Source organism: Ailuropoda melanoleuca, chromosome 6, assembly GCF_002007445.2.
Source record: "Ailuropoda melanoleuca isolate Jingjing chromosome 6, ASM200744v2, whole genome shotgun sequence".
Classification (NCBI taxonomy): domain Eukaryota; kingdom Metazoa; phylum Chordata; class Mammalia; order Carnivora; family Ursidae; genus Ailuropoda; species Ailuropoda melanoleuca.
Genome location: NC_048223.1, coordinates 63950971 through 63976261, shown reverse-complemented (window position 1 = coordinate 63976261; position 25291 = coordinate 63950971). Strand labels below are relative to the sequence as shown.

At 37.6% G+C, this 25291-nt stretch overlaps 1 protein-coding gene across 5 annotated transcripts in view; it reads right to left on the bottom strand.

Annotated features, from left to right (window-relative positions):
- The window catches only part of BICC1 (BicC family RNA binding protein 1), a 269545-nt gene that overhangs the window by 33561 nt on the left and 210693 nt on the right, over positions 1-25291 (bottom strand). For 3 of the 5 annotated variants that reach the window (XM_034662531.1, XM_034662532.1, XM_034662533.1), the window contains exons 4-9: positions 9330-9425; positions 5748-5827; positions 3855-4013; positions 2212-2265; positions 1573-1767; positions 891-1142 (exon numbers count right to left, since the gene is read on the bottom strand). In XM_034662531.1, coding sequence (XP_034518422.1) covers positions 891-1142; positions 1573-1767; positions 2212-2265; positions 3855-4013; positions 5748-5827; positions 9330-9425 — 836 coding nt within the window. Of the gene's footprint in view, positions 1-890; positions 1143-1572; positions 1768-2211; positions 2266-3854; positions 4014-5747; positions 5828-8039; positions 8113-9329; positions 9426-25291 lie in introns of those variants that run through there. The other 2 variants (XM_034662535.1, XM_034662534.1) reach the window with 2 other exon arrangements.

Here is a 25291-nt window from a genome sequence, read left to right as displayed (position 1 = left end):
TGGCTTAGGTCATGATCTCAGGGTCCTGCAATCAAGCCCTGAGTTGGGCTCTGTGCTGAGCATTGAGCCTGCTTAAGATTCTCTCTCTCCCTCTCCTTCTGCCCCTCCCCTCCCTGCTTGTCCTCCTTTCTGTCTCTTAAAAAATAAAAACTGGATTTTCTAAAGTTTCTCAAGAACAAATTCTGCAAGTGAAGAGCATACCTGAGGCTCACTGTTTCAAATATCACTAAAGGTCAAGTTCTTGAACAGGAGAATACAATGGTGTTTTTAATAAGATACTTTATAAGTCCACATTATGTCAATCCATTTTGTTACTATGTATCAACTTACACTGTGTTTTTAAATGAATAGCAGAAGGAAAGAAATATTGCAAATTTTAAATAGGAAGCAGTACTGAATTATACAACGGCTATTTTCTTCAATGCATTAAGATTCAAATTTGTGGCTTAAATACCATTTTAAAAATTGTATCAGACATCTCTGAAATGTTCACGTTTCATGCTACTAAAATTTATATCTTTGAGGGTAAAAGGTATTATTTTTCTGATTAAACAGAAGACTTTGTCAAATGCAAACAAATACTACATGTCAGATGAAAATAATCACCTTCCACAGAATACAGAAATACATTATTTCATTGTGTCCTCTTCTGTGTTTAAGTTAAAAAAAAAATACTGCAAAGAAATCACTCGCCTATGTAATGAAATTAAGCCTGTAAGGCACTACATACTTTACATACATATTTTATTTCCTTTTACCAATAAACTTATTTGACAAGGCTTCCAAAACGTTTTCATAAATACCACAGGAGTGTGTGCAGCCACATACACTGTACCCAAAGAAGTAAATAAAATAATATGAAATTATAACACTAATTTCAGTAAACCTACCATGAGATATTGCCTTGCAAGACAGACAGACTCAATGGTGCCCTGGAGGTAGACGGTGGATTTCTTTTGTGGATTACTGGGGTCAGGAAAGTGGATCTGAGCACCTGTTCTTTGCATGATATGTTTGATGTTGCTTCCATTTCGACCCATCATAAAGAGATGATGTTGAGCTGCAATATCTAGTTGTGTGCTCACGGGAATAGCTGATGCCAAGCTCCCAGCGAGATGTTCCAACAGCATGGCAGTTCCTTCCTATGAGAAAAGGGTAGGAAAGAAATAATCCTATAGAATAACTGTACACACACAAGGAAAGATTCTAGTGCACTTCTAATAGCTATGGAGAAACTCAACACATTCTATAAACGAAAATGCAATACAAGGGAAAATTCTGGAAAATGAAATAGTTTAAAATCCTTTAAAGATAAAATTTGCATAGGGGCACCTGGGTGGCTCAGTTGGTTAAGCATCTGCTTTGGCTCATGTTGTGATCCCAGGATCCTGGGATCGAGCCCCACATCGGGCTCCCTGCTCAGTGAGGAGTCTGTCTCTCCCTCTCCCTCTGCCCTTCCCCCCCACCACTCGTTCCCACTCTCTCACTCTCTCTCAAATAAAATCTAAAAAAATAATAAAAACTTGCATAATTTCTACACTTAAGATGTTCATAATTATCTCAATTATTTACCTTCACAGCGCTGGTGTTATTCTGAGACCCTCGTACTATCACAGTAGCACCATACATTCGAGAACGCTGCTTAAATGACACTGAAATGTTGTACGTTTGTGATATGTGCTGAATCGAGGGGGAGTTAGGATCGGGAACTGGTTGAAGAATCCCAGCGATTGGTAGCTCAAACATCAGCACCAAAGGAAGCAGCTCCTAAATGAAAGTATGAGAGCCCAAAGCAGACAGCTGAATCACTACACATTTAGAGATGTGCATAACTCATTCCTTCTTTTCTGAGGATGGAATGCTAAAACATAAATTGTTTTTATTATAGACAGAAGCTTGGGTAGACTTTGTAACATTTCTCAAATGAAAGGAGTCTTTTGTGAAACCTGAGAGTTTATAACTTAAACTGCCTATGGAATTCTTCTTTGGGCCTCTTTTTCATCATTTTAAAATCATCAGAAAAACTGAGTCAGGTGCAATATGGAATATCTCTAAGAAACATCTTCAACACATTAAAACAACTTTTGTCACTATTTCATAACTACTGAACATATGATTTGGTTATAAATTGATAAATTAAGACATTTTTATTGCCTTATGATGCAAACATTGCTGACACTGATTTATAGTATTAAAGTACTAAATAGTTACCCGAATTCTAACTCGGGCAGATTCTACTCCTGCTGGTTGTCCTGCTATAGACACCTGCAAAAATAAGAAAATACAGAGTTAGATTTTAATTGAGCCCACATCTGCTTTTCTAATCATCTATACCCTTGCCACTCAAAATGTCATCCAGAAAAAACAGCATTGCCATTATCTGGGAGCTTGTTAAAAATGAAGGACCTCAGGCACCAACCCAGTCCTACTTAATCACAATTTGCATTTTAATGAGCTCCTTAGCTGATTTGTGTCAATTGATTTACATCAACCCCTGAACTTACCTAAAACTTCACAGTCCCCATAATGCCATCCTGTCTATTTTATCATCTTGTTCGCTGCATTTTCTACCTTTTGTTTAAACTCTGCATACTGTGTATCAAGTCTGTCCTGTATATCAGTATACAATGTTACTGCTGCAGTAAGTACTCAAAATACTGAACTACTTCATGCTAGCTGATAAAAAAAAAATCTTTGTTCCAACACCACCTCCAGCTCTCTTCTGGGATCCCCTGAACCTTCTCATCTAACTAAAGAATTAATCTTGGCATGAGGGTAAAGGCGTGGGGCTCCAGAGCACTGCTCCTGATAGACCATGCCCCAAGCCATACCAATTGTCAATATTTTGAATACTGCCCTTGCTATCTTCCTTATGTGTCACTGTCACCGTTAGTCCCCACAGAGAAAAGACGGTTATCTTATTCATCTTTGTGGCTGACAGTTTCTAGTACTATGATTAGATTACAGGGGAAACTTCCAAAGGACACAAATAATACTATCTGATCTTCAAGTACTGAAAATGTATGGACAGGTGAGTTTCATTTGTTCTCAAACACAAAGGCTAGAAAAAATGTGTATAAACTAAAGAGAGACATAATTCAGTCAATGTGAAGTAGATGGGCACTCAGGCATCGAGGAGGTGATGTGGTGGACCCTGGAGAACCACGTGTGCGGTGCTACAGACAGAATCCCCACAGCGGACACATGCTTGGACTAGGCAAGGTTCCAGGTCCTTTCCTAACATAATGCTCTCTGGGCCTTGTCTCAGGGACTTCATTTGACGTTGCCATCACATTCACGTTGCTCTCTCTTCCACAACCGTTTAGAGAGTAAAAGTTTATAGCCTATCTACAATCATCTCTTTAGTCTCCTTGGAAAGGGGACATACATTCTTCTTGTTTTTTATCTTTTGAGTACAGCTGACACATAAAATTACATTAGTTTCAGGTATACAACATTAGTGATTTGACAAGTTTATAAGTTATGCTATGCTCACCATAGCTATTACAATACCACTGGCTATCTTTTCTATGCTGTGCCTTTTACTTCCATGACTTATTCATTCCATAACTGGAAGCCTGTACCTCCTACTCCCCTTCACCCATGTTGTCCATCTCCCCACCACCCTCTCCTCTGGGAACCATCAGATTGTTCTCTACATTTACTGGTCTGCTTCTGCTTTTTGTTTATTCATTTGTGGGTTTGTTTGTTTTTTTTAGAGTCCACATATTAGTAAGATCATATGGTATGTCTATGGTTATTTTTTTTTGCTTTCACCTCCCAAAAAAGATATGCATATGGAAAAACAAAGCTTTAATCTGTTCCATAATCATTCATGCAAAAAGACAAAGTACCTGGTTGCTTTTTTCTGCTTGGTTATTCCTGTTGGAATCTGGAAAGTGGATGTGGCACCCTGTTTCTTCCATCACTTTTTTAATATTGTTGCCACCTTTGCCGATTACATGAGAATGTTCTGTATGTGAAACATCCATCTTCAAGGTGACTCGATTGCTCTATATGGAAATAATGTATTAATTCTTGATGCATGCAAAAGGAAAGAACAACTCCTTAAAACACTTTTTCTCCAAGGGAACAGTACCAACAAAAAGTGACCTGGTGGGAAATCTTACAGATTTCTTGGTAATATCATCTTCATCTACAAATGAATACTTTCTATTTCTCTTTGGCTATGAAAAAGAGACACTTAAGACACTTTAAGACAAATCTGTCAGAAGAAATAAAAGATATACTCTTTACCAAGATAACTTTTTGGAAAGCAGCATTTAAATAAAGTCAGGTATAATTACAAATAAATTGCTCAGTTTTTAACAGACATTATTCATGAAACATTTAATTCAAATAACTAAAAACAGATGAAAATAATTAAAAGACTGAATAAATGTAGGTTAGTAGGAGTGTTGAACTGTGACACTGAGTAAGAAAGTATTTGTAAGCATTATTTTCACAACTTGTCTATTACTGTAAGTAAAATTTTACAGAGCAGACCCATTATTCTCAGAGATAAGAATGAGGAAGGGCTAACAAAGCACAGAGCTCCAGCAGTAACATGGCTTGCTTAAAGCAATGCAAAGTAGAAGATTAGTTATAATTAAGCAAAATGTGTAATTCTAAGACGTAATGAATAATTGTGATCATATGAGAATCTGCGTACTTAATTTTGGGAAATTCAGTATTGTAAAATTATAAAAACATGAAACCTTTTCTCATTTATAAGACTGATATAAAAATTCTTCAGTCCTCAAAAAGTAAAATAAAAAAATCAAAATACAACAAGATGTTAAAAATATCATATCGTATCTTAATTCTTAAATTTCAAACTTATATCCACTAAATACTTGGATTTTCAAACTTAGTTCTTTTAGTTTAACATTTGAAATACAGGAAAAAGATATTCTTTTTGGGAAAAGATTCTAGAATATTTAATAATTGTAAGGTGAATAATTCTTAAAAATAAAAAAGATCAAGAAAAGAAAAAAAAAAAAAAAAGGAAGAGATCAGAAGCCATTTCAACGAAATACCAGGTGGCAAAACATAGTGGTTAAGAACCAGACATTCTGGATTTAAATCCCACCTCTCCATTTATTAGCTATTGGATTCTGGGCAAATTCCCTAGTACCTTTGTGCTGAGTTGGTTATGAACACTAAACAAATTAATATTTGTAAGATGCTTATTAGCAAAGTGCCTGCCATATATAAGTGATTTAGAAGTGTTTACTAGAATAAATTTGCACAAATGAGTATACATTTTTACACATCTAAATTTCCCTATTATCTCTCTAACCTATACCTGCAGAGAGAGAAAGAACTTACAAGAGAAAGTTGTCAAGTTTCATGCCATGACATACAACTATATAGATCATTCTGGCATTATAAAGGCAAATATGTTAATTCTTCCAAACATTGTTATTTGCCCTATACTAATCAGCATCAATGTCTGTTTCTGAAGGTGGCATATACATACAAACACAGACATATGTACTTACATGTACTTACTCACACACGTGTGCATGTATGTATATATAATATTACTCATTTACCCAGCTTGAGAACCTATTCAAATTTTAAACAGAACTTTACATCCACTGTAGAATCACACATGCTAATTTTAAAACCCACCATTACTTTCTCCTGGTTTTTCTTCTCCAAATGGTTCTTTTCATAACAGCATGAAGTAGCCCTTGCAGAGACAAGGTTCTGACATCTGAGTATCCTTAACATTCACTTACTTTTGTGTCTAAGACAGACATGATCATTTCCTTGGCCTCCTTAACATCTTCTTTCTTTCCAGAAACCTTAATATGGGGATCTATAAGAAATAAAAAACAAAGGGCTCATATGAAACCCCAAACTCTTTGTTATAAAATTGATGTTACAATATAAGAAAAGAGATTCCATAAGAAACTCAGTATTTGATTCATTCTAGGTGTGTTAACATTGTAATTAAAACAGGAATATGGAAAAATCCCCAAACTGTGTATGTTTTTCTGTGTGGTCTTTTTCCTTCTGAAAGCTGGCTAAACCATTTAACTGCAAAATAAGTTTATCATGTAATTATTTTTTAAACAAGTGAAGAATCTATAAATTCAATTTATTACTTACTACATTCTTGCTACATTCCAAGTCCTGATCTAAGGCTTTAAATGCGTTAACTCATTTAATCTACCCCAGAGCTTTGCAACGTTGTTTCCAGAGGAATTTAAGGCACAGAGCAGTTTAGTAACTTGCCCTAGAAAACCACTCAGAGGCTCATTCATTATAATCCACTGTCTTCCAACTCTGGATCCACACTTTTAAACTATGTGATAACTTAATTCAGAAGGTATCTACAGAATAAAACATTATTTTCGTTCAGGAATATTTAATATTTATTCAGAATTAGTGTTAAATGACTATATATGTATTACCACATGTACTATTTATTACTGTCACAGACTGTTATAAAGGAAAACATTCATTCATTCATTCAGCAAGTATTTTCTGAACCTCTACTATGTACCAGGCACTATTCTAGGGGCTGGAGGATATATCAGTAAAGAAAAAGACCCTTGTCGACATGGAGCTTACAGTCTTGTACAAGGAGACCAAAATGAATCAAATAAACAAATTATCTAATGTATTAGAACATAACTTGCGAAAAGGAGAACAAGACAAAAGGATGAAGAGTACCAGCCATGGGAAGGGGGGTCAGGGCATTAGGCCTCATTGAAAAAGTGAGGTCTGAGTAAAAGCTTAAAGGAGGTGAGGCAGTTCGCCAAGCTGGAATCTTCACAGGGAGGGAAACATCACAGCCAAAACTCCGGGTGAGGACGTGTCTCTTCAGTTCTCGCTTCTGTCAGGTTTCCAAGTCTCCCCTACAACGGGGTGTTCTATTACCCTGTGGGTCGGCCTGACAGAAACCAAGACCATTTGGGGTAAGCCAGAAGTTCTATACCATTAGCCCTAGTGATAAAGTGTTACCACTAAAGTGATAAAGCTGAATAACAGAGAGCATCATCATTACCATCCCTAGTGATGTCAACCTTAGTGTCTGTGTGCAACACACCACCTTCTCTGCTGAGTCCTCCCTACACTGAACTACACTTCAGATCAGTGACAGGGTCAAGAAATGTTTGCTGAGCATTTTTTACAATTAACAAGCAGTTCCAACTGGTCCTTCCAAACCATCGGTTCTCTAGAATAAGAAAAGAGAATCACCTGGTGGGAATTTTATCAAATTACACATACTTCTCTGATACTGTGACTTACCTATCCCCATCCAACAGTCCATTTGAAAATCAATGCCATGATGAGCATGTCATATTCGTAAGGTAAAAATGAGCAATTGGAGAGGAAGGAAGAGAGGGAAGGAGGGAGGGAGGAAGGAGGGAGGAAACCCTGTCCTAAAGCTACAGGCTCTTAAGACCAGGACAGAGCAATCCTAGTCAACAACAATTTCCCACCAAGCTTCAGAGCTCAGGAATTCTTCTGGCCTCCTGGGGAGACATCTAAGCAGCTGTGCTTAATTTGAGTCTGTGCTGTCACCTCCAGCCACCCCCTACACCCTGCCCCAGACTACTCTTCTCCCTACCTTGTTCTCTAATTCCTCCTCTGATACTCGCCATGTCACAGGGACACTGTGAAGATGAAAAGATCTTAAGATTGGTTTAAACCTTCTAAAATGTTTACGTGTCAGGTATTATTAGGTGACGAGCCTAAAAGTAGGGCAAAACGGATGTCAAACAACCTCCAGTCAGTATGGCATCATGTTCACATTGCTTACTCCTTAGGGCATCCTAACAGGAACCACTTTTCTCTGTGAGATTCTCACCAACTTTAACATACTTATGTAAACAAAGCATTTTCTTCAATAATTCTTATTATATCCATTATAACTCCTGGAGGCAGTTATCTACATTCAAAATTTTGATCCCAGCTATCTTTGACTTTGATTTCAATTACTGTCAGCTGACTCCGACGTTAATCTCCACTGAAAACACTTACTACTGGGAGATTAGAAACTGGCACTTCTCAAAACATACCTGATTGCTCTCAATTGTAGCTCTTGCTAAAATATACGTTCCTGGGTCTCCAGGATCCAGTAACTGGCATTTTGTTTGTTTCCCAAGTCATTTTTCAATCACGTATAGGACAGATGAAACCACATAAAAAAAAAATAATTGTAGTGTCTTATATATCAGCCAAGTATACGTAACATAAAATGGTTCTACAGGGGAAAAATGTATTTTCTTACAAAATAAATTAAGTATTGAGTGGTATGCTAATCTGAAAACCTATTACTTTTACAGGTTGGATAATCACATTAAAATTCCTATGCACCTGTAGAGGGAAGGAAGCCTCAGATCCAAACTATGAAAAATTTTGATTTTCCACCACCTCTGTATCAACAGAACAATAAAATAAACAGCAAAAGCCTCAATGGAAAATACATTATATTTCAAAGTGAAAGAGCACCATCTAGTGACCTAAAAATATAAATTATCAACGGACATAGAGATACACACAACACGCATTCACCAACATGTTAACATCAAAAAAGACTCCAGGACCTAAAGCAGTACTTATTTGGAAAATGGATCTTTAAATAATCAAGTCTCATAAGTACAGAGAAAAACAATCATGACAATATTCTGCTTTAGATTACTAATGTGGCCAATAAGAATGTCTTTCTCATTCCCTCCTTTGCCCTTGCTTAAAAGATATCTACAGCATGTGAGCTCTTATTCCAGGCTGAACTTAATGTGCTTATTTCAAATATGAAATTCAGTTCTCTATATTCAGTGAATGTTCTATTTCACAGTTTAAATGTATCCTGCAAGGGGCTGAGGTTTTACTCAGACCCATTCTGGAAACATATGATGGAGAAAAGTTATAGGATTAGCTATGTTAATAAACATAAAAGAATAAGGCCAGCTATGAAGACTGTTGGAAGATGGCAGAGTAATAGGGAATAAGTGTACAGTCTCCCCCTGCCTCAAAATAATTGCTTTGAAGGACAACTCCAATTTAGGCATGAAAGTTTTGAGATACTTGCTCTAAAAATAGTATCCATTGCTTTATAATCAATCCTCAATCTCTCTAAATACAAGGATTATCTTAATTAGTTTTAAAACTCCCACAGTGCCAGACAAGTAGTAGATACTCATTAAACAGTAGGTGAATGGACCGAAGGTGTCCCTATTTTTGGAAATGGTTACACAGAAGGAGGAGATGGAAATCCATGGGAAGAGCTTAAACTTCATATCTAAGGTGATCATACGTCCTGCACTTCCCAGAACAGTTTTGACTTCAAATTATTTTGATCTCAGTACCTCTATAAAAATACAGAGAACTCTCAGATGTCCATCCAGATTTCTGGTTTTTAGATTCCTGCCCCATCAATCTGTTCACATCTCTGTGGTGTAATCCTATGGAAGAGAGGAAGACCAGATGGTGATCCAACCTTCAAGAAGTTATATGAAGCTGTGTGGACATGGATAAGAAATGGTTATTTTATATGTGTATACTGCAAAAGAGCTAAACCTTTGAGCAAAAAAGGTTTTTATGACTTCCATATGGAAATTCATAAGGAGTTGATAAGGTAACAATTGTTTTTATAAGAATACATGCTAAAAATCATATTTTCAGTAAAGATACATATTTAGAAGAGTTGGGATGTTTATATGAACTTAAGTGAAGTTTAGTTATGGTTTTAAAAGAGTATCTCTTGGTACTCTGATTGTACTCTCTGGTTTCCCATCCTGGAAACATTAGTAAAAATTTTTATTTCCTTTTCTTTCTCTCCTCAAGCTTAAACCTCCTTTTCATTTCATTCCATTCCTATCCCAGAGCAAAATCTATAGGAAAGACTTAAGTCAGCCCTTTCATTGTATTATGCTACAGAAAGTAATGGGTTATTGACAAAAGATGAATTTAAGCCATCACTGTTTCACCAATGATCTGTTGATAGCACTTTCCTGTCTCCTTGACTGAGTGTTGTTGCGAAAAGATTCAACATCAAAAAAATCAAAGCAATGCTTTCATTCTCAGCAGGTTCTCTTGGAGAGAGAAAACAACAGAAAATCCATTGTTTAACTAAACTGACTCCTCCCACCAACACCCAAAATAAAAGACGTAATATTAGAGTTGCACTTTTGTTTATGTGGAAAAGTTCCACATCATGGCCTGAAATCAAAATGGCTTTGGTACATTTTATGAATGTATATGAAGCTGTCAAACTGGCCTCAAATCCATAAGAAGAGAGCAGTGGACAGAATTCACTTTCTTTTGGCTTGGAGCTCTCTTCACTTTTATTTCAAGTTCTTCCTAAAAAGTCTTAGCCTTTAAACTGTCTAAGAAGAAGGACATTGGCTGGGGCTGGGTCCATCAACAGTGTTAGAAGTGGTCAGGGTTGACAGGAGGAGAGGTATCTCTAACTTCCTCTGAAATTCCCTATAATCACTGGGAATATATCCACAGCCAGCAAGTAGTTGGTTCCAAAGTAGTAACAGGCATTTTTTTTTTTTTTTAAATGAGGAAGACTGTGGCTGCAGGGTAAGGATTTTATCAAACAGACAGCATAAACCAAGACTCAGAAAAAGCCCTAGACATCTCACAGGTACCGGCTGACTTGGATCACGAAGGGAAATGCTACGAGAAGCCAGCATGTATCACGCAGAATGTATTAAAAGTTTTAATGACTGACTCCGTAATAGATTCCTTTCACATTGTGGGGAAAATATATAGATTCCACAATTATGATAGTAAGTTCTGAATCAGAAGAAAGTCATACACAAGATCTGTTACCTTGGAAAAGTCACTGAATCTCTGCAGTAAAGTTTCTTCCATGAGCGAGTTTGGTCAGAACATCATTATACTTTCCAAATAAATCTAAATGTCTTTGGTGTGAAGCGGTACTATAACATTCTTAAATAAAACTAACCTCATAAATAACTTTATTTTCCAAGTTTTTGGTATTTCATGTAAGTAGCTCACCTAAGACATCACAAACTAAATGTTTCCAAGAGCCTCACGCTGTAGGCAGTAAACACAAATGGGGGTCATAGTGATCTGCCATGACCCACAACTGGCTTCAGAGTCAGCAGCTCGGGCTTTCCTCTTGTTTTGCACACCCTAGGAATGTGCAAGTCTGTATCAATATAGGTGAAATTCTGTATTCACTCCACTGGCATTTCCTGAATAACGTGCTTGCAGGCACCGAACAAACGCAGTGAAAACCATATATGGAGATGGAGTCTCCTTCAAACCCTCCCGGAGCCACGTCGCGGTTCAAAATTAGATACCTGCCAATCCATGTGCTACTTTGATCACTTTTCCTTTAAGTTGGCAAGTCACTGCTGATCAATAAAAGTGAATTTGACTCAGTCATGGGGCCATGGCCCATATTTTTCTGTGAAACAAAAGTTTCCTTCTGACCTCTTGAGAAATAGACTTTCCTTTTTAAACAAAAATGTTATATACAAGTCATGTAACGTACTGATACCACATTTTTAAGTGAACATATATACTTTAGTAAGAGATAGAGAAAACCTGAACTGACTCATTAAACCTTACCGGGAATTATTTTAAAGAAATGAAACAGAATGACAGTAAGTCTATGCACTTTAAGCTGATTTTATAGCCAGTAATATAGACACCAGATTCTTTCAAGGAATGCTTGTTGATGGCAAGAATTCTAATAAACTGAACTAGAATAAGACGGTAAAGAGTGTATTTGGAGAGTACGTACAAGAACCCAAGCTGTAAGTATTGGCTAAATGTTGGTGAGTGGCTATAACACATCAAATATTACAACTGGATCAAGAAAAAAACAAATCTATCTGTTGTAGGCATTCCCTAAATGAACTATGTTGCTTTAGAATAAGGCATAAAATAATCCTTATTTATCTTGTTTTAAAACAGAAAAAAAATCTTCTTCCTAGTCAATTCGAAGAGAAGGGGAATGAGAAGAGAGAGAAATGCAAAAGCAAATGTGTTTTAAAATAAAAAACCTAGTTTTCATGAGAAAAAGATGTTTCCATTGGTACCCACAATCAGTTTACACACCATGATACCCCAGGATAACTTCCTATCAAAATTCCATTTGGCAGAATGAAACTTAATACTCAACAGAGGAAGTGTGTTCCTGACATGATAGTGGCATAACTGACATGAGCAAATCAAAAGAAAGTATGACAAGCTCTTCAAGACGTTTCTCAGTTCAACTATTTGGCAATGATTGGAGACGAGGTGCCCTCATCACTGTGGTAATGAGCACTTTTAGGCAGGTTTTTGCTGAATGAGAGGGTGCATTCACATACCAAGATGGAGCCTATGGACCCTTCATCAACTAGGTAAAAAAGAGCTATTATGCTTTGAAAATGCACATTTGAAAATTCAAAGCTAGCTAGAAGATACACAAGAACTTTTACTGATAGAATGCCAATATCTCCAATATAATCAGCAATAAAAGCATTCAAAATATGACAATATGCTCTTCTAACTGTTCTGTGTTGTTTCAACTTTAGGAGGAAATAAGGCATGAGAGATGGAAGGGGTAAACTGGGCACATGCCTCTTCTTTGTTAAGGCCCCTATGTACCATATCAAAGCCGTTTATGTAGTCAGAAGTTACATGGACTCAGCAAAAACCTAGAAATAATTTCAGAGAAGAAAAATGAAATGCAAACAAAGTATAAAGAAAAATCAAGGCATAACAGGTGAAATAATCAAGAACAGATGGATTTAAGAAGTGTGAGAATCAGAAAAGAGTAAACTACCTTATCTTACAAACCACCTTATCTTACACAGTGTAAACTAAACTCCAAGCATAACTGCAGAGTTGCTGTTCAGGCAGAAAGAGGGCAAGAAAAATCCAAAGCACAAGAGAAATCTAGCTCTGGAACATGGAGTGTGGAAAAAGAAAGCTAAAAACACAAGCCTAACTCACTTTTTGAAGCCTTTTGGCATCCAAGCTTTATATTCCAGAGATAAAGACAAGGATTCTGGCAAGGAGGAAGAAAGGAAACTGAAGTGCCAGGAGGAAATCTGGAATCGTCTGAATGATTTGTATGTAACAATTCTACAGAAAGCATCGGCAGTGCTAGGTTACTGCAAAGGAGGATGGGCACATACGTATGAGCTACAGATGGACGACTCTTGTCACAGTGGCAACAAAGCCCAAGATACAAGGCATGACAAAAACAATAATGCAAGGACCCAGGATGAGGAAGGAGAACCCATACCGAATGGAACAGGAGTCCCAGTCCCATACTCTATGGTCCGTCTGATGAAAGAGGGAGAGCTGCAGCGGGGATGAAGGCATGTGCCAAGATAAAGCCTCCCCTGGAGACTGTACTGAGATAACAGCAAGTTACGCAAGAATTTCGAGGAGCCAGAAGTGACTAATCGTCATTCTCTCTCCAAGGAATACTGATGTGCACAGTGTACATGGAAGGTCCCAGTGGTATTGCCTGTGGTCTAAACCCAAAGCGCTGTTATCTATGGCCAGGGTAGATTGTTCCTTTTTACAACAGCTGGGACTAGTCGTGAAAAATCCTAACACAAAACTGCTGGCTGCCATTACCAAAAAGCAACCACGCATTTAAGGGTTCACACACTTTAGACAAAGGAAGTAACATAAATGAAGACTTGACCACATCATACCACATACACAATCTGTTTATTTCCAGCTTACAAAGAGAAGAAGTTTAAAACCCAGAAATTCTGTCTTCTGAAGATATCTGAGGCACAATTAAGGATGTATGTAAGAAACAGCAAAACTCTTAGGAATTCAGTTCTCAAAGTAACTTGCCAGCTTGAGACTGGCATAAAAATTCTCCACCTTTCTCATCTTTGTTTTAAGATCTAGTGAGAAAGTTTCACAGATTGCACTGAAGAGCAGTTAATTAAGGGTTCATGGGACTCTGGGTATTAAACTGTTTCAAGCTTGTTCAGGGTATCAGGAAAGTCAGTAATTTTCACAAAAACTGGAAGTTACCTCATGTCAAGTAAATGAGCATTCAATTACTGGCAAAACGTCTATCTGCCAATCCTTTCTTCCTACTTCCACTTTCTACAGACTAGCTGAAAAGCTGTTAATAGTCTTTTTATGCATCACACATAGTGGAGACAGTTGTCATGTTCCCGTCTTCCACTGTAACATTATTCTGTATATTATTTGTTTCTTTCATACTTTTTTTGAGAACTCTTTGGAGTAAGCTGGAACCAAGGGTCTTAATCTCTTAGTCCTAAGAGAGTTATATCTTCTGGGGCAAAATATTATAAATTAAATTATCAAAAAACTTCAAAATGGTACTTTATTTTTCTTAATAAAAATATCTAAAGTTACCTTGAGGTCTAACAGTTTCTAAATCAGGATTTATTAAACGTTTATACAAAGGTAATGCTCCTTTGCCCCAGCCCATAGCAACCACCATTCTACTTTCTCCCTTTAAAATTCTAAGTACTAATCTAAGTGGAATCATATAGTATTTGTGAAATTGATCTTATTAAATTGTTTTTCTCTATAAGGAGCTCCTATAAATTAAAAATAAAAAGCACACTTACACTAATTGTCCCATAGGAAAATAAGCAAAAGGCATGGATAAATGATTCAACAGAAAAATGGTCAATAAATATATAAACTTGAATAAAGTTCGACCTTACTAAATAAAATTTTTTTTTATAAAATTGGGGGGGAAACTTTAAATTACAAGGCTAACAGGATATGGTTAGACAAACTAACATACTTTTGATGGAAATGAAAATTGGTGCAAAATGCCTGGAGAGTAATGAAGTACTGGAAATACTCATAAAGAATCAGTACCATCATTTTATTTTAAGGATACACATATATTGAGTAGAGTAAAAAGGAAAACAACCACTAGTGATTACTTTTAAGTAATAAGATCTCGGGTAATTTTTATTTTATTTTATGCTTCAAGCTCTTCTGTATTTTTTTTTAAAGATTTTATTTATTTATTCGACAGAGATAGAGACAGCCAGTGAGAGAGGGAACACAAGCAGGGGGAGTGGGAGAGGAAGAAGCAGGCCCATAGCGGAGGAGCCTGACGTGGGGCTCGATCCCATAATGCCGGGATCACGCCCTGAGCCGAAGGCAGATGCCCAACCGCTGTGCCACCCAGGCGCCCCTCTTCTGTATTTTCTACCATGAAAAAGTACTTTTATAATGTGGAAAAAATACTCATACCTTAAAAGAAGATTATCTGTATCAGTAAAGTCCTGAGATCAAATCACATTCTTGTACTTTAAATCTTGTCAAAACTCCTTGTTTTCCAAGCACAATGTTTTAAGAATTCCCTTAAAAATTTTTGACCTTTAAAACTGCTAATGACAATGACAAATGTTTTCTTAATTTGAAAAGTTACTTCTTTCTCATCAGCAGTTCTGTGACAGGCTTTTTGTCATGTAGCTTCTGAACTTTACCTCCCTTTATTTGTTGGACCATTACCCTTAATATTTTATCCATGTACTTTGGCTCTGAACATGGACTTCCCCAGTGAAAATGGAGCAGGAATATATAATGACAGGGTTAACAGCAGTTGAAAGACATGGTTGGAACAGAGTCCAGATAGTTGGTGAGGACCATATGTTTATGGCCACCACTAACTATACATGGAATTCTTTTAAACATTTATGGCCACACTTCCTTCTTCCTTCAGCAACTGTTTCCAAAACAAATGGAAACAAGAACAATCCTGGTAATGGGAGTTCAGTGCTCTTTCTTGAAAGAATTCTCCAATGTCCCCACAAGCAAGGACACTTAGAAAAGGATTATTTATGTATCCTTCTCAGGGTGTGATTAAACCACCCATTAATAGAAGTAAATAATAACCTCAAAGGTAGTACCCTCATAATAAACAGCTTCACCAGGATTTCTTTGTCTTCTCAGCAGGGAAGTCCAAGAGTTGAGAATGTACCTGGTTATGCTCCGTTAGCTGCTGCCCAGGGCCCTTCTCCTTGGTTGGCTCTGCCCGGCTCGGTACCCAGGAAGCCAAACCACCATCTCTGGTAGCGGCTGTGCAGTTCTGTAAGCACACCTCCACCGAGCACTCCCTTGCACAGTCTCTTTCCATGGTGCTCCCATAATCCTCTGTCCTCTCCCTGCCCCACAGCCCAGGGGGGATCAGGGCTTCTGGGCTCTTGCCAGTTTCTGTGCTTCATCGCCTGTTAATAACTATTTGTTTATCCTGTTACTCTGTCCTTCATTCGAGTTTATTTAAATCCTGCTTCCTGTCAGACCAAGACTGCTAACACGTTTTCCACCAATTCCTTTTCTTCTCTTGATGAGAAAATGGACAGGGGGTCGGGAATGGTGAAGCAGAGAAGCTCCCATTCAATATTTTTGCTTGTCTCCTTTCTTTGTAAGGCACTAACGTTTACAGGGTAGACTCCATGCCTTATATAGGTTAAGAATGAAATTCCTTAGATCTCAGCAGACACTTTTTTGAAAATATTGATTTCTTCTTATTGTTCACCACAAGTTAACTTCACAACTGTAGCAGAGAACTGTGACAGTTTTCTCTCCCTTTCTTCAACCCTCCCTCCCCCCCCTTCATCTCTGTCCTCCTCCCTGACCCCAGAGGCTGTTATGCAAATGTATTTTTATCATACGGTCATGTTTATTCTGGTACATTACTGGAAGTATCTTGGCACCTTCAGATATTCCTTGATAAATGTGTTGTAATGTTTATAGGACCTTTGAGAAATATGTGTGGATTCAGCAGCATTAAAAAATTTCTTTAATATTTTCTTGGCTTCCATACAACTTTTTACCTCTAAAGGCATTTGTTTGTATGTTCCCCAGAAAACACTGTTTTAACTACATACATACATCTTTTTGTGCCAACTTCAAATCTTAGGAAGTGGGATTTCTGCAAACCACTAAATCATTCTAAAGTCAGAGTTTCTTTTTTTAAATTAATTTATTTTTTATTGTTAACATATAATGTATTATTTGTTTCAGGGGTACAGGTTAAAGTCAGAGTTTCTTCCTGAAGCAGGCGAGGTCTATGGATCATCTTTGTGGGGCTGGTGAACCTGCTTCTAATTGCATTCAAAGACTGTGCACATATGCATTGGTAAGTTTTTCTGAACGGGTATATATACAGATTCTCAAAAAAAACAAACAGTTGAGGAGTCTTCATCTAAGCAGAAAAAATTTTATAAAGACATTAAGAGAGCACATTTTAAAATACTTTAAGGATTCGATTTTGGTTTGGCATTACTGCAAGCTGATATTAGTCTTCTATTCAGAAATGTTCAACAATTACGTTTTGAGGCATAATTTCAGCAGTTATATTTAAAACACGAAAGCTAACCAAAAAGATGACACCAAGTTTGTGTTCATCATCACTTTCTTTCAGTTATTCTAAGAGACACAGGAGAAAGTAGTAACAGAAAGAATGGAAGGTCGTGAAAGAAGCCACATTTGAATTAAGTCGATTCCTTAAAAAAAAATCCTACATATTGTATTAGAGTAAAAATCATGGAACTTTTATCATTCTGCTACAGAAATAGATCTTTATTCAACAGATGATATAAAATCTTGTTTCAGAACATCCCCTACATATACCAAAGAACCTCAGAGCTGGAATGAAAAAAGTTCTAGTCTTCCTTCCCTTCCTTCATCAATGTTCAGGGAGTGTTCACCATAATGGGCCAGCCACATCCCACAAAGTCCAGTCACTGTGGTGAGGACACTTCAGTCAGAGCCAGGTAGGTGACCACAGATCTTAAAACCTCCTGATTCGCAGCATGCCTTCCTCCAAATGTCATCTAGACTTGCTGCATTTGTAGTGACAGAAAGTGTGCGTTTCACAAAAAGCAAGTTAGTTGTTAACAATAATTTCCAAAACCCATCTTTCTCCTCATAAACCTTTCATGATTTCCAACCTTATAGAATTAAAAGTTCGAATTGTTTGTTGTGGTTCCCAAAGCCCTCATGATCAGGATCGTACCCAGCTGTTCAGCTTTCACTTCCCTTCATTCCCTTCAGATAACCTCCACTACAGCCAAACATAAACACTCCCCATTGCACCAACATGTCTTATGGCTTCTTATCCCCATAACTCTGTGCCTGAAGCCATCCAACACTGTACTGTTCTCACTTTTGGCTCAGTCCGTCCAATCCTCACCCCCTTAAGGTCAATCCAAATGTCACATTTTACCAGGCCCCTCCAGAGCAATGTTAATCTCTGCAGGCTTCTCTTACCACTGCCCCTTCCTCAGACAGAAGTATGAGTTCAGTCCTCAGTCCGCTATCACATGTACCCTAATACCCACATACCTACCGTTAAGTCTGCAGCATTCTTGATCTCATGGAAACCACCATGTCCAGCTTTTACATCTTTCACAGAACATACCATTTACTGTATCTTTAAATTAGATAAGCATCTGAATTTCCCTAGAGTAACTGATATCTGCTTCCTGGTCTTTTTATGCATTTATCCCCTCCTCTTTTGTACTCAAGAGCCCNAAGGCCCCCCCCCCCCGCCGCAGCACCCACAACAGCCCTTCCAACTCTGGCACAGCCATCAACTAGGCTCCCGATCATTTTGTCTTTGGGCATTCACCCCTACTTTCCTCAGCCTCTCCTTCTATGAAGCAACTTTAATTTTCTGAATCTTCGATCTCTGCCACAGGTTATGGAGTAAAGCGGGTGTCCATACACACAGATAGTTGTGAGAGTAAGTGGGATAACATCATGGCTTAGCACCGTGTCCTTATCACAGTCAGTACTCCATAATGTTAGCTATTATTAATGAATGGAGGATTACCATTCTAGCTCTTCTCTAGACATATTCTTATTTGCTCTTACCTCTTTTAGAGATGTGCTCTGATTTAGCAGAGTCCAACGGGTCTGTATAACCTCTAGATCCCCCTGATAAAGCTGCCTAAGACAGCATTTGTGACAGCATCACAGACACTCACAGCCAGTGCACAGTGACTCCGAACAACCAACCCCCCAGAGCCTTCTCACATCACCTGGGGTTTAGCCCTGCATTTCCCCTCCCCAGAGAGTCCCATCAAGGGCAAACAACTTCTCTTCTTTGTAACTGCAGTTTTAGTATAAATTGTATTAAAATGTCTCAGATTAGCTTTATTCTGTTAGTGTCTCTGTTTTTTTGTTTTGTTTGTTTTTTAATGGGAAACTCCTACCAGACTGTTAGTATCATCCTCACAGAGAGACATATGATAAGCGAGAATATGCTAAACTGTTATTCCTGCTTTTTAGAGAAATTTTTATATGCAATTTGACATTTGATACGTTTATTTTCCCTCACTTTTTAAGGAGTATTAGGAATGTTCAACATATCAGCATGGTAACTCCTTGATGAAGATAGGTTTTCTCTGTAGTTCGTGAGAGGAAAATATTTGAAAAGAGAAAAGGAATAAAAATGGAATGTATTTACTTTTTCACTTTGTTATCACCTCAGTATTCCTCTCAAAAAAAAAAAAAAAGAAAGAAAGAAAAATATTAGATTAAGGCCACAATAAGAATTCTAAAATCTGAAAATCAAGACTAATTTAGCATAAATCTATAACATCTCTACAATATGTATTTTCACAGCACAACATCTCAATGATACTTGCATATTAGAAACTATGATAAAGGCATTTTAGGCAAGATCTTTAAAAAAATGAAACTGGGTCATATTTGCTAAATATTATAAAAGATTGCTCAGAAAATTTTAAGGAATTTTTACTTTGCAATTTTAATTTAAAACTTAAGAACTGATTTAGATAGCTTTGAATGAACATATAATGAAGATATGTAAACTTGAAACACTTTGTAGTCCAGCTTTCAAACTTTTTTTCAAAAGCTCACACAATTCGGTATGCAAGTCCTCAGCCCCTGCTACTTAAATACCTCCTATTTTACTGCCCATGTCTAGGAATTGAGGCCCCAAATATTAAATATTTTGGGATCTTTATCTCCCTCACTGTTAAGATATAAATAGGGTGTAGTTAGTGAAGTATAATGTATGACGGCAGAACCTCACACTAAATTGCCACCAACGATCACAAAAATGTTTTCCAAAGAAAAGTTACAATTACTGAGTCCTGGAGTTCAGGACTGATCATGTGAACACAGTTGGGCCAACAGCAGTTAAGAGAATACTAGTTAAAATCAAAGAATATACATACGGGACATGCTACTTATATTCATAACGGTATAAAATTCTTCTGGGTGTGAAAGGTGAGGTTGCTCTGAAAATGATATGCTTTCATTGTTGAAAACATATCTTACTTGTCCTTCAGTTGATAATTCTAAGATGATCCAAATTTTATTCTGATTTACATCACTAAAGAAATGAAAATGTGTATGCTAAGGCAGTGAAACATTTTCTTGCCCTCCCGCCCACCTTCCCCACTCGATTTTCAAGGGAACAATAAATCAAAACACTACAAGTATGGAGTCATTCTTGCACTGCATTATTCCAGCAAGCTCCAGCTTTCCCAACAGGCAATGCCCCTGCCATCGCCCTCAACTCCCACCCCACGGCGCTGTGTCCAAGACCAGGTTTGGCCTTAATTTGGTTCACAGACTGATTTTTCTTGGAACATAGCAGCATGGGGCTCTTCTGCAACTACCAGACACTAAGTGGTAATATAATTGGAGAGGAGGACCACTATCCTGCCAGAAATGATTGAGATTTTCAAACCAGCAGGAGTCAGCTTTGGGGGTAAGACTGGAGGGGTGACTAAGAACTGAACTGAGTCAAATGGGAATATTTCTGTGCTGCATCCAGTAACAGAATGCACACTCTAATGTTATTACAGACTGGAAAGATTTCATATGCCCTGTGGACTAACTTTATTGTGTGCCGGGAAAAGAGAGGGTATTTGGATTCACTGGCAGATTTCAACAGATCTACCCTTCCCTGTAACACCTGCTTTTGTTGATTAAATTTTAATAAGACTTTTTCTCTTAATAGGGTCAGTTCTTTTTTTTTTTTAAAGATTTTATTCATTTATTTGACAGAGATAGAGACAGCCAGCGAGAGAGGGAACACGGGCAGGGGGAGTGGGAGAGGAAGAAGCAGGCTCATAGCAGAGGAGCCTGATGTGGGGCTCGATCCCATAACGCCAGGTTCATGCCCTGAGCCGAAGGCAGACGCCTAACCGCTGTGCCACCCAGGAGCCCCAATAGGGTCAGTTCTTAATAGGGTGAGAGGAGAAATACAATTGGCATCAGCTTTTCTGACATGATTATTAGTAAGTACAAAAGTATCAGAAGTATCCTTGTAGAGCAGGAGAAAAAGTATATTCCCCTCTGGGTCCTTATCTTAGAATCCAAAATTTTAGTCGGAGAAAGGCCAAAATGCTTCATTTGTGCTCTGACCTATCTGCATTGTTGCTTAGATAAGTTTTCACATTTTCATCATTAATGGGATTCCCACGTCCTTGGTGGAGAACATGTTTTAGGATTCACATTGGCATGTATTATGTGCAACCTCATTAACATGAATGTCACTAATTCACAACGAGAACGTTTTGAGTTAGGCTGGGATGTATTACCTCTCTTTGGAAATGAAGAAAGTGCTTGATAAGTAAATGAATGTAAATAAAAATGTCTAGACAAAAGAAGTGCTGTTCAAACACCACCAGGTCCTTTAGAAGTCGAATTTGTAACATTTTAAACCACATGGTACCTATAAAATCATATAACTAATCATGAACTTGTCTCCCCAGGAATGTTAGGCCATAATTTGGTTATGCAATCCACGGGAAGGAAAGAAAACTTTCTTCTAATAACAGCTTTTGCATTCAGATTCAGTGACACAGGTATCACTTAGATTATTGGAGATCAGTAATGACTGACTGAAATGTTTGTTCTTATATATAATCTGTTGGTTATTCCGAGTCAGACGGTCGAACTTGCCCAAGTTTAGTACTCCATTTTCATTTCCTCAGTGTTCCTGAATTTCATCCCACTGATTTTATGCTTTTATCTCCATCAGGCAAGGATTACAGAAAATTAAAGTTTTAAAATTTAAAACCAACTCCTTTTCCTGTTTTAAGAGGAAAAAAGTGGGAAATGCACAACCTGGAACAGAAAATGGAAATTACTGATCAATTTCAAGGCTGTGTCTTTCTCTCCCCAGAGCCAGGGGTGGGTTTTATGCTGACTCCGATTTTCTGCCCTTCTGCTGTATCAGCATATATGCATATATCGCCTTCTTCACTTTCTATATGCTTTTACAGCATTTACTTCTTTCCTTTTTTAACCACAAGTGAATTCCAGGTCCCGTCCAAGTTAATGGATCTCTCTGCCAATAAGGTGTCCGGAAAGGATACAGACAGCATTCCACGTAGAGAATTTTCTCCATAGTCATATAAACCAGACTTTTTCCACTTCTGCTGCTCAGTTTAAGGTGTCTGGGTATGTAAACTGAATTATTATGGATCCTTGATGGAATTGTGTTTCTGGCAATTTTCAGTAATTTCTAGCTCTTTTGGTTTGATCATTTGTCTAATTAAACATTCAAAAGCCTAATGTAGGCAACTAGTTATTATCAGGTATGAGTGCTGGTTCTGCTGAGGTGAACTCGGTTTCCTCACTCTTAAAATGGTTTTGATAATACTATTTCATAGTAAGTGCTTAGTAAACACTAGTACGTATTACTGCACCTGTATCTTCTGGGGGCCCCGAAACAGCACTACACTTAAACTTTGAGTCTTCATTTGGTATTCCTTCCAGTCTCTTTTCCTGTTTCTCTTCCTCTGTTCCCAGGGTACCCCTTTGGCACTCTTGTCATTTACCCGGATAATCCGTCGACTCGTGTAGCTTTAACTCCCATCCAATACTCTGATGTTTTCCAATTCCAGTTTTCCAACCCTGGTCTCTCTGTAGTCCCAGACACCCAGTAAACTTCTCATCATCCTTACACTCCTCAATTTCAACATGGCAGGCCCAAAATCTGTTACTGTCCTCTATCCTTCTGGCAGAAATGGGGATTTCCACAGTTTAGACAGGAAGCATGTGATCTTGTCTCACTTTAATGCAAACACTGGTCTGTGCTCAGAACTAAACCCCTTCTGAATCTCTCCCATGTGAGTAATTCAACTTCAGCAGTACTGGCCAGGGAGGCACTGTCCATTATTAGGAATCAATATGCTTTTTTTTTTTCTTTGAAAAATTCCAAAATTTATTGGGTTCACTTATATGTGAAACATTTTCTTCCTCCATCTAACCCCAATTTAACTTGTCATTTGAGATGGTGTCTTGGGAAAAGCTCAAGGTTACACTCTCATAATTTTTGAATCACCTTTGAAAGTTGACCACCCCAAGCTATCAGCTACATTGGCTGGTGCCTGAACAATATGAAAAAGAAAAGAAGAAAAGAGAAAAGGAAAGGAAAGGAAAGAAAATTAAAAGTAACACATATTTTGGGCAATAACTTCCCAAAGTCTCCAGTATTTTTAAAGTAACTACTATATCTTCTCAGGGTTTATTCATTATTGAAAGACTCTACTATTTTTATCCCTGATAGAGATGGTCATGATTGTAAAAGTTTGAGGATATGACAGAACTGCATCTGGGTAGAAGGAAAATCATGTCACATTAACAATTCAACACTCAATGGTTTCCCCATCCTTCTCTCATTCACAAAGGTAAAAGATCATAGGGTCTTGAAACGAACATAACACAGCTGTCTGTATGTATCTAAATGGCTTTACATTTAGAACCTATGATATTCTAATAGACTATCTATTCTAACTGAGTCTCACCAATATATGGAGATGTGCTGTAGCAATGAAGAATGTGCTGAGTGTCCTTTGTTTAGGAAGAAATTCCTCAAGCACTATAAAGTACTTCTAAAGCTAATCTGGAAAGAGATTAAAACTCCTTGTTTTTTAAGGTTTCCTAAGTACACTTGCAAGTTTGACCAATGCCTGTTAAGTTCCATCTCACAATAAAAGCTATATCAATTGCCACATAAAGAAAATTTTGAAAAGAGAATGCACAGAAGCTTAATGCCATGTATATCACCTGGCACTGAAATGGCCTGTTACAACAACAAATCCACTCATTTAACTGGGCCTTTCCTGCACCGGGGCCAACTCAGCCCCAGAGTTTATGAAGAAAAATGCTGGCCACTTTATAATCTATTCCTCTTTCTTTTACCATATAATGTAGAAAAAGAAAACAAAGTTGACTGCATTTTTGGCCAGCTACTACTATATAATGTATCATGTAAAACCTTATGGATCTTGATTTTGGCACTTCCACTGCATGCTTTAAACATTTTTTTTTTTTCTGTATTCAGCAATCCTGACAACTGCATTCTCTAAGATGCCACAGACATTCCCATCAAGCTTGGCTGCAAATCAAATCTCAATGTCTGACCATATTTCCTCAAATCAGTGGCACCTCTTTTATTCTCTTGTTTTGTTCTCTTCAGGTTTCCATAATTTTTGTTTTTCTGTGTTTGTACATTCTTCAGCTTTCACTTCGTTGGCCTTGAATTTGATCAGCTCTGTGAGTCTCCTGGCCACAAATCTCTATTAGTGGGAAGGAACTGGCCCATGCAAGGGTGGCTGTGTAGCATGTGCAGGCTCTTCCCTACGTAAATCAACAACAAAGACGTGGGGAAACGAGTGTCATGAGAGAAAGCTGTGCCAAGTTAAAATGATCATTTGAAAAGGAGTTTGGTTTCAAACTGAAACCCAGATTCACACCTATAAAACAGAGTTAACTTCTACAACTTGACCTATTTTCATCTGACTCTAGGCTCCCATTTCTTTCTTGACAGAAATGTTTCATAAGAATTTTTTCCTACAAAAATCGTTACGGAAGTGGTTGCTTTTATCAGTGACTGATAAGAACTTCAAACCCATCAGTTCTTGAAATGTATTCATGAAAAAGATTATACAGATACAGGCTTTTAGTTATGGAATAAATAAGTCACAGAAATTAAAGTACACCAAAGAGAACGTACGGTCAATGATATTGTAATAACGACATATGGGGACAGACGGTAGCTGTCACACTTGTGGTGAACACAGCATAATGGATAAACTTGTCAAATCACCGTTGTACAACTGAAACTAATGTAACATTGTGTGTCACCCGTACTCAAAAAAAAAAAAAAAGAAAAAGAAAAGAAAAAAAGTTTATATAGGCACTTACTCTAGACTCCTGGAAGATGACGGTACACTCCCAAGAATCAAAGATTCCCAGGCCAATGGTTGCTTTGCAATCTCCAGAAGAGAAGCCCAAATCACCTCCTTCATTATTTTTTTCTTTTACAGAGACTTAAGGA